The 10,432-nt window shown below is 40.1% G+C and overlaps 1 protein-coding gene across 1 annotated transcript in view; it reads right to left on the bottom strand.

Annotated features, from left to right (window-relative positions):
* Positions 1 to 2,475: 2,475 nt before the first annotated feature.
* Positions 2,476 to 10,432, bottom strand: part of ECRG4 (ECRG4 augurin precursor) — a 75,248-nt gene continuing 67,291 nt past the window's right edge. Inside the window, exons 4-5 of the mRNA XM_040425053.1 lie at positions 3,811 to 3,968; positions 2,476 to 2,868 (exon numbers count right to left, since the gene is read on the bottom strand). Coding sequence (XP_040280987.1) covers positions 2,707 to 2,868; positions 3,811 to 3,968 — 320 coding nt within the window. The 3' untranslated portion in view covers positions 2,476 to 2,706. The remainder of the gene's footprint in view (positions 2,869 to 3,810; positions 3,969 to 10,432) is intronic.

Here is a 10,432-nt window from a genome sequence, read left to right as displayed (position 1 = left end):
TTGCCATTATTGTGATTGTACTTTTTATTTAACTTTTTACCATACTGCACTTTATCAACCCATTGATATCACTATTACTGGCTCATTTGCATACCAAATAAACTGGATTTTCAGAGGATAAAAACATCTATAGCTGGAACAAATGCACATCTTGAAATAAGGTACTAAGTGCTATTAGGCCATGGCTTTTCTTCAATAGCGATTTTCCTGGTGACAGATTTCCTTTAAAGCTGACCTACAGCAGTGAAGAAAAATGGCTGGGTTGTTATAGAAACTTGGAGTAAAACTGTGTATGTGGAGGATAACGGCCTGACCAACCTTCTATTGGCTAATGCATTTTCTGGGAATATCTCAGGAACGGTACGTCCTAGAGAGCTGAGACCTGATCTAAAACCTTCCCAGACACCTGATGTACCTGTGTGCCAAACTTTGTGATTGTAAATGCGACGGTGCGGATTCCTTTAGCGGACATACATACATACATACACACACACTCAGCTTTATATATTAGAATACTTTCACACTAGCGTTTTTCTTTTCCGCCGCTGAGTTCCGTCCTAGAGGCTCAAATCCGGAAAAGAACTGATCAGTTTTATCCCCATGCATTCTGAATGGAGAGCAATCCGTTCAGGATGCGATCCAGTTCTGTCTTTTTTACTGATCAGGCTTTTCAGAAAACCGTAGCATGTTGTATTTTTACCTCCGGCCAAAAATCCGAGACACTTTGCCTGAACGCCGGATCCGGCATTTTTCCTATTGACTTGCATTAATGCTGGATCCGGCGCCGTGTGTTCCGTCAAACCAGATGTTAAACCCGAAAAATGTGAAAAAAAGTTATAGTCCATAAATGGCGGATCCTTTTTTCCAATGCATTTTTTCATTGTGATCAGGATTCAAATGTAATCCGTTTTCACATGTTTTTCCGGATCCGGCGGGCAGTTCCGGCGACGGATTCAAACAACGCTAGTGTGAAAGTACCTATATATATATATATATATATATATATATATATATATACACTCACCTAAAGAATTATTAGGAACACCTGTTCTATTTCTCATTAATGCTATTATCTAGTCAACCAATCACATGGCAGTTGCTTCAATGCATTTAGGGCGGTGGTCCTGGTCAAGACAATCTCCTGAACTCCAAACTGAATTTCAGAATGGGAAAGAAAGGTGATTTAAGCAATTTTGAGGCGTGGCATGGTTATTGGTGCCAGACGGGCCGGTCTGAGTATTTCACAATCTGCTCAGTTACTGGGATTTTCACGCACAACCATTTCTAGGGTTTACAAAGAATGGTGTGAAAAGGGAAAAACATCCAGTATGCGGCAGTCCTGTGGGCAAAAATGCCTTGTGGATGCTAGAGGTCAGAGGAGAATGGGCTGACTGATTCAAGCTGATAGAAGAGCAACTTTGACTGAAAGAACCACTCGTTACAACCGAGGTATGCAGCAAAGCATTTGTGAAGCCACAACATGCACAACCTTGAGGCGGATGGGCTACAACAGCAGAAGACCCCACCGGGTAGCACTCATCTCCACTACAAATAGGAAAAAGAGGCTACAATTTGCACGAGCTCACCAAAATTGGACTGTTGAAGACTGGAAAAATGTTGCCTGGTCTGATGAGTCTCGATTTCTGTTGAGACATTCAAATGGTAGAGTCTGAATTTGGCGTAAACAGAATGAGAACATGTATCCATCCTCTGATGGCTACTTCCAGCAGGATAATGCACCATGTCACAAAGCTCGAATCATTTCAAATTGGTTTCTTGAACATGACAATGAGTTCACTGTACTAAAATGGCCCCCACAGTCACCAGATCTCAACCCAATAGAGCATCTTTGGGATGTGGCGGAACGGGAGCCTCGTGCCCTGGATGTGCATCCCTCAAATCTCCATCAACTGCAAGATGCTATCCTATCAATATAGGCCTACATTTCTAATGAATGCTATCAGCACCTTGTTGAATCAATGCCACGTAGAATTAAGGCAGTTCTGAAGGCAAAAGGGGGTCCAACACCGTATTAGTATGGTGTTCCTAATAATTCTTTAGGTGAGTATATATATATATATATATATATATATATATATATAGTGTATCCAAAGAAAAGGCAGCAATCCAACTGCGGTGAAAGGTGATAGGTCATCACCTTTCACCATGATGGGTCATCACCTTTCACCACATTTGGAGTGCTGCCTTTTCTTTGGATACACTATTCCACCTTTCCATAGGATTTGCACACAAACCTATTTGTTACTGTGCTGCTGTAATTTATATATATATATATATATATATATATATATATATATACACAGTAGATTTAAGCTGTGAGATGTCATTAAATCATACAGCTATTTTAACAGGTATTTTGTGTCTCGTTAATAGAAAAGCAAACAAACCGTCTTTACATACAGAAGTTTTATTATATGTAAGAGTAAAAAAGCACCGTTTGTCATTGTGCGTCAAAAATAGTAATGCCTTCTTCATGCCGCTAATGTGAATAACAAGTATTTAGCACTGCTAAATGTGACCATGCACAAATATGTTATGCAACAAGACTAAAGTATGACATCATAAAGTGATTAGTTACATAGACCCTAGCTGTTCTCTTTAACTTCACAGGTTTAATGCTAACAAATGCATCATTGCCAATTTGACTGAAAGCTTTGCCTACTGCTTCTTATTTTTAGGGCAAGGTTAATAATCATCATAATTCACTCCGGCTCCATGTCTGAAAGTATTTGGATTGCGCGGTCCAATTGGTGCATCCTCGTCATAGTGGTGGTGGTAAAAACCACCGTAGTAATCAGTTCCAGCTCTGCGTTGATTCATCCAGTAATCAGCATCATCTTCATATTTCTGTATTACAAAAGTATATGGCATATGTTACATGTCGTCCCCTTAACTTATAGAAAAAGGCATTCAAGTTGATTCAACTATACTTTTTTTGTGTGTGTAAACAATAGCATCAAACTACATTGTTCTTGAAGTACTGCACAAAAACATACTGAAATGCTACACTTTGACATATGCTGTGTAAAAGAATGGGGCACTTATTTTTCACACTATAGGTTCTATATTTTGCATGTACAATAAGGCTAGGTCTACACGACGACATTTGTTGCACCAATGTCGCACAATAATTTTTATAATGATAATCTACGGTGTCGCACTGCGACAGTCGCAAAAACTCCATTCAAGATGGATCTTTCTGCGACTGTCGTGTCGCAGTCGCAGCATGTCGCATTGCGACACCATAGACTATCATTTTAAAAATTGTCACGCGACAAAATGTCGTGCAAAAAATGTTGCAGTGTAAATGTCCCCTACATGTCGTTATTTAGACCTAGCCTAAGATGGTTACACACATGCTGTTGAGGGTGCACATATACATTGCAGGTGAGCCGTGGGAACCACATGCGGATTACCGCTAGTTTCTATGCTGCACCTATACAGTACCTGCGGGTGGTTTGTAGTGCAAGTACAGTTGCAGTCTGACAATTGGCGATAATCCACTTGTGGTTACTGCACATCAGTCACATGTACGGGCACCGTCACACCTGCAGTTTTGCCACAGTTTATGTCAGTTATTTTTCTTAGGACTATTATTACTGCATGGAGATATTTTAAATATTGTGCATTCAATGGTAGAAATTCTAACAACTTTCTGTAGTCACAAATTTAATATTTTTTTATATATTTACAGGCAAATAGTGTATCAAGATCAGAATATCAGTTAATGAAAATGTCCAGATTAGATAGTCATTTTAATCTATAAAGACAGGGTGTAGCACCACTTACTGTTTCATCAAAACCCATGTAGAGGAAATGTTGGTACCACTGCTGAACCTCAGGGCGACTCCTATCCCACAACTGGCGCTTAGATCTTTTTAATGTGTTCAAAAACTCATTAGCTTTGTTCCCGTCTACAGATACAATGGATTTTGCAGGTTCCTTAGCTGCTTCCAACAAAGGAAAATAAATTTAATTTTGAGATTAATTGTATGACCTTGGCTTAAAGTATCTAAGTAAAAAAAAAAAAAGTGTACTTGTATAGCTTCACTAACTTCAGTACTTATCCAAGGGTAAAACCATGTATGTCTGACATCAGAATACTCCTTTAAAAAGTGTTGACCATGCTAAAATGTTGACAGCACTAGGTAGGGGCTGGTGATAGTATTACAAACTTTATTTTCCTTTCTGTCCTCGGCAGCACCCAAAAAAATTATTCTACCCCTGCCAAAGGACCGAAAATACCAAAGCAGCAAAGAAAGGTTAACTGGGTTAACAAACTACACATCTACCATCATATAAGTCCTGCCTGAGGGATGATTGGTTGGTTTCGGTGTTTCCCTGCAGTTTGCATGGTGTCCATGGATGAGTCTCTGTCCATGCTTTCCTTTGACACTCCCCTGTGACCCTGAGTTCATGGCTCTGCACCATGACCCTCCACTCCGATGTGCCCATGCACCATTTCCTGGACCTGTTTAACTGTGTCTCTTTCTGTCAATTTGACTCTACAGATTGGGAATCTGAGGCCACTGCTGAGGAGGAGACAAGTATGTTTAGAAAGGAGGACACTTCTAAGTCGATTAGAGCTGTGAGGCAGACTGGGGAGGTGGATGAGGATATAATTTCAAAGAACAAGTGCTGTCTCTTCTATTTCAGTGTGTCAAAGCTAAGATATTGCCCCCCCCCCCCCTGTCCTTTGACAAAAGAGTTTGGGCAAAGAGAATGGAGCTGTGCAGTTGATTCATTGTCTGAACCCTAATGGCCACTATCAATACTGTTCCATTTACAAAATCCCATCTCAAACCATTACAGTCCTTTCTCCACAGGGTTTAGGACTAGTGTTGGGCGCGAATATTCGAATCGCGAATATTAATGGGGAATATCGGCACTTCGAGAATTTGCAAATATTTAGAATATAGTGATATACAGTGCTGCCCATAATTATTCATACCCCTGGCAATTTTTTACTCAAAGTTACTTTTATTTAACCAGCAAGTTTAATTTAAGTAATGTACAAGAGGCATTATTGTGGGAAAAAAAAAACATTTCTAAGCTTTTATTTACATTTGAGCAAAAAATACAAGATGTTCCGCACTGGACGTGATCAGAAGCCAAATCTGACACCTGTGCTGGCCAGGAGGATAGTTAGAGGTGAAAAAGAATCCAAGGATCACCACCAAGGCCATCCTGGTGAATCTGGGCTCTGTTGGTGGCAATGTCTCAAGGCAGACAATCCACACTGCTGGGTTCCACAGATGCAGACCAAGGAGGACACCCCTTCTCCAGATAAGGCGCACACAAGCTCGCTTGGCCTTTGCAAAAGCTCATCTGGACAAAGAAGAAGACTTCTGGTCTTCTGCATTATAGTCAGATGAAACAAAAATGAAATTGTTTGGTCACAATGATGTTTCCTTCATTTGGCGTAAAAAAGGATAAGCCTTCAACCCAAAGAACACCATCCCCACTGTCAAACATGGTGGTGGGAACCTAATGCTTTGGGGGTGTTTTTCAGCCAATGGACCAGGGAACCTAATCACAGTAAACGGCACCATGAAAAAAGAGCAATACATGAGGATTCTCAACTACAACATCAGGCAGTCTGCAGAGCAACTTGGCCTTGGGCACCAGTGGACATTTCAGCATGACAATGACCCAAAACACACAGCAAAAGTGGTGAAGAAATTGTTAGCAGACAACAACATTAACGTTTTGGAGTGGCCCAGTCAGAGTCCAGATTTGAATCCAATTGAGAATCTGTGGAGGGAGCTAAAGATCAGGGTGATGGCAAGAAGACCCTCCAACCTGAAAGATTTGGAGCTCATTGCTAAAGATGAATGGGCAAAAATACCCGTGGAGACATGCAAAAAGCTGGTCTGCAATTATAGGAAGTGTTTGATTGCTGTAATAGCCAATAAAGGCTTTTCTATTGATTATTGAGAAGGGTATGAATAATTTTGGACTGGACACTTTTTGCTCAAATGTAAATAAAAGCTTAAATTTTTTTTTTTTTCACAATAATTGCCTCTTGTACATCGTCTTATTATCTTTTGGGAGACACCTATGTCATTTCCCGTCAAAAAATTACTTGCTGGTTGAATAAAAGTAACTTTAAGTCAAAATTTGACAGAGGTATAAATAATTATGGGCTGCACTGTATATTCGTATTTTCAAATATTCTAGATTTTTTTTTCATCTGAACCCATGATCCCTCCCTGCTTCTTGCTTGTAGGCCAATGAGAAGGCTGCAATGTCTTTGTCTGATCTTAGCAACATCCCTAGCAACCAATAGGAAAATTGCCTACCCCTTACTATGCAAGCACCTCCCCAGCAGCCATTTCCTGTTGTTTTATGGAGTTCTGAGAGAGACAGCAGTGTTATTGCTGTGCTCTGTGCTTTCCACTCATTACATTAGATAGATAGTTAGATAGCTTAGATATATAATACAGATAGTTAGTGGGAGATAGTCAGTGTAGGTTATATCCTGATATATGTTGCAACAGGGTATGTGCTGCCTCTATTGCAATGTATTTGCAGGGACCGTGATTATTGTGCAATCTGGCTGTTTCACCATGTGAGTCCTCCTTCTTTTATGGAATTTACACAGATGTAAGTGTAACCATATGTGTGAGGAACATAGTTAAAATCTTACCCGTATTGTTGTAATGCTGCCACAATTGCGGTATTCCGTAGTGCAGGTAAATAGAGATGCCCGCTGTCACTGCCAGATCATATACCGCTGAAGAAGGCCGATATAGGCCAAAACGTATGGTACTCATACAATGTGACTCTGACATATGGGCATCCACTGGATCATGTATGCAACATGAAATTATTGTGAATAATACATTTCACTGATTAATGGCAAATTGAATTAGCTGTGTGCAGCAATTTTTTCTACTACGGATTACGACTAGCAAGTCTTTTGCGAGCACCTGTGATTAGTGTAGTGTTCTGGTCAGGTGATTGGATCATGTGCATCAGAAGGGTGTGTGTTCTGGTCAGGTGATTGGATCATGTGCATCAGAAGGGGGTGTGGTCATGTGATTTTTAGATGTGATTAGACTTGAGATCGTGCGCTGGGATAAGGAGTTCGTTCAGAGTGCGGTTTTAATGCATTCTTTTCATGGAAACTGGCCCCCACACGATGTGGATAGGTGTGTGTACACACACGAATATGTGAAGATTATCCAAACCACCGGAAATACCCTCACATATTGAAAGACAGTTTCCATGAAAAGAACACATTCAGGTACGCCCTGATGTCCTGGTACTTAAGGACACAGGGTGTACCTGTACGCCCTGTGTATTTCTAATCACCGCTGCGCGGCAGGCGGTGATCGGAAGCCGGTGCCTGCTCAAAACATTGAGCAGGCACCTCGGCTAAATGCGCGGGGGGGTCCCGTGACTCCCCCATGTCATCGATCGCAGCAAACCGCAGGTCAATTCAGACCTGCGGTTTGCGGCTTTTACCTATTGCGGTGGCGGCGGGCGGCGGTGCCATTGGGTCCCCATGCGGCTGTAGGGGGGCCCGATGGCATGGAAGGCAGCGCGATTTCTAAGGAAGGCATCGCGCTGCCTTCCGGTGACGAGCCTGTGAGATCCAGCCCCCTGGATCTCACAGGGCGGAAGCTGTATGAGTAATACACACAATATTACTCATACAGCCAATGCATTCCAATACAGAAGTATTGGAATGCATTGTAAAGGATCAGACCCCCAAAAGTTCAAGTCCCAAAGTGGGACAAAAAAAAAAGTTGAAAAAATAAAGTTTTCCCCCAAAAAATTTAAAGTTTCAAGTAAAAATAAACAAAAACGTCTTTTTCCCCAAATAAAGTTAAAAAAATTGGTAAAAAATATAGATATATTAGGTATCGCCGCGTGCGTATCAACCGGCTCTATAAACATATCACATGACCTAACCCCTCAGATGAACACCGTAAAAAATAAAAAAATTAAAACTGTGCTAAATAAACAATTTTTTGGTCACCTTACATCACAAAAAGTACAACAGCAAGCAATCAAAAAGGCGTACGCCAACCAAAATAGTACCAATCTAACAGTCACCTCATTCCGCAAAAAATGAGCCCCTACCTGAGACAATCGCCCAAAAAATAAAAAAACTATGGCTCAGAATATGTAGACACTAAAACATCATTTTTTTTGTTTTAAAAAAGCTGTTATTGTGTAAAACTTACATAAATAAAAAAAAGTATACATATTAGGTATCGCCACGTCCGTATCGACTGGCTCTATAAAAATACCACATGATCTAACCCCTCAGATGAACACCATAAAAAATAAAAACTGTGCTAAATAAACAATTTTTTGTCACCTCACATCACAAAAAGTGTAATAGCAAGCAATCAAAAAAGTCATATGCACCCCAAAATAGTGCCAATCAAACCGTCATCTCATCCCGCAAAAAATGAGACCCTACCTAAGATAATCGCCCAAAAACTGAAAAATCTATGGCTCTCAGAATATGGAGACACTAAAACATTTTTTTTTTTTTTTTTTCATTAATTATATTATTGTGTAAAACTTACATAAATAAAAAAAAAAGTATACATATTAGGTATCGCCGCGTCCGTATCGACCGGCTCTATAAAAATATCACATGACCTAACCCCTCAGATGAACACTGTAAAAAATGTAAAATAAAAACTGTGCTAAATAAACCATTTTTTGTCACCTTACATCACAAAAAGTGTAATAGCAAGCGATCAAAAAGTCACACGCACCCCAAAATAGTGCCAATCAAACCATCATCTCATCCCGCAAAATTCATACCCTAACCGAGATAATCGCCCAAAAACTGAAAACCTATGGATCTCAGACTATGGAAACACTAAAACATGATTTTTTTTTTGGTTTCAAAAATGAAATCACTGTGTAAAACTTACATAAATAAAAAAAGTATACATATTAGGTATCGCCGCGTCCGAAATAAGTTACTCTATAAAAATATCACATGACCTAACCCCTCAGATGAACACCGTAAAAAAATAAAAATAAAAACGGTGTAAAAAAAGCAATTTTTTGTCATCTTACATCACAAAAAGTGTAATAGCAAGCGATCAAAAAGTCATATGCTCTTCAATATAGTGCCAATCAAACCGTCATCTCATCCCGCAAAACATGAGACCCTACCTAAGATAATCGCGCAAAAACTGAAAAAAAACATGGCTCTCAGACTATGGAGACACTAAAACATGATTTTTTTTTGTTTCAAAAATGAAATCATTGTGTAAAACTTACATAAATAAAAAAATTGTATACATATTAAGTATCGCCGCGTCCGAGACAACCTGCCCTATAAAAATACCACATGATCTAACCTGTCAGATGAATGTTGTAAATAAAAATAAAAAAACGGTGCCAAAACAGCTATTTCTTGTTACCTTGCCTCACAAAAAGTGTAATATAGAGCAACCAAAAATCATATGTACCCCTAAACTAGTACCAACAAAACTTCCACCCTATCCCGTAGTTTCTAAAATGGGGTCACTTTTTTGGAGTTTCTAGGGGTGCATCAGGGGGGCTTCAAATGGGACATGATGTCAAAAAAACAGTCCAGCAAAATCTGCCTTCCAAAAACCGTATGGCATTCCTTTCCTTCTGCGCCCTGCCCTGTGCCCGTACAGCAGTTTACGACCACATATGGGGTGGTTTACGACCACATATTCAGTTTTGAATACCACTTTTATGGAGTTTCTACTCTAGGGGTGCATCAGGGGGGCTTCAAATTGGACATGGGGTCAAATAAAACAGTCTAGCAAAATCTGCCTTCCAAAAACCGTATGGCATTCCTTTCCTTCTGCACCCTGCCATGTGCCCGTCAAATAGGACATGATGTCAAAAAACCGACCACATATGGGGGTGGTTTACGACCACATATGGGGTGGTTTACGACTACATATTCAGTGTGCCCGTCAAATGGGGTGTACAGCGGTTTACGACCACATATGGGGTGTTTCTGTAAACTACAGAATCAGGGCCATAAATAATGAGTTTTGTTTGGCTGTTAACCCTTGCTTTGTAACTGGAAAAAAAAATATTAAAAAGAAAAATCTGCCAAAAAAGTGAAATTTTGAAAATGTATCTCTATTTTCCCTTAATTCTTGTGGAACACCTAAAGGGTTAACGACGTTTGTAAAATCAGTTTTGAATACCTTAAGGGGTGTAGTTTCTCAGATGGGGTCACATGGGAGGGGGGCTTCAAATGGGACATGATGTCAAAAAACCAGTCCAGCAAAATCTGCCTTCCAAAAACCGTATGGCATTCCTTTCCTTTCCTTCTGCGCCCTGCCGTGTGCCCGTACAGCGGTCTACGACCACATATGGGGTGTTTCTGTAAACTACAGAATCAGGGCCATAAATATTGAGTTTTGTTTGGCTGTTAACCCTTGCT

The sequence above is a fragment of the Bufo bufo genome, chromosome 3 (genome assembly GCF_905171765.1).
Source record: "Bufo bufo chromosome 3, aBufBuf1.1, whole genome shotgun sequence".
NCBI classification, from domain to species: Eukaryota; Metazoa; Chordata; class Amphibia; order Anura; family Bufonidae; genus Bufo; species Bufo bufo.
The sequence above is the reverse complement of the archived record's forward strand: the minus strand, read 5'-3'. Positions and strand labels throughout refer to the sequence as shown.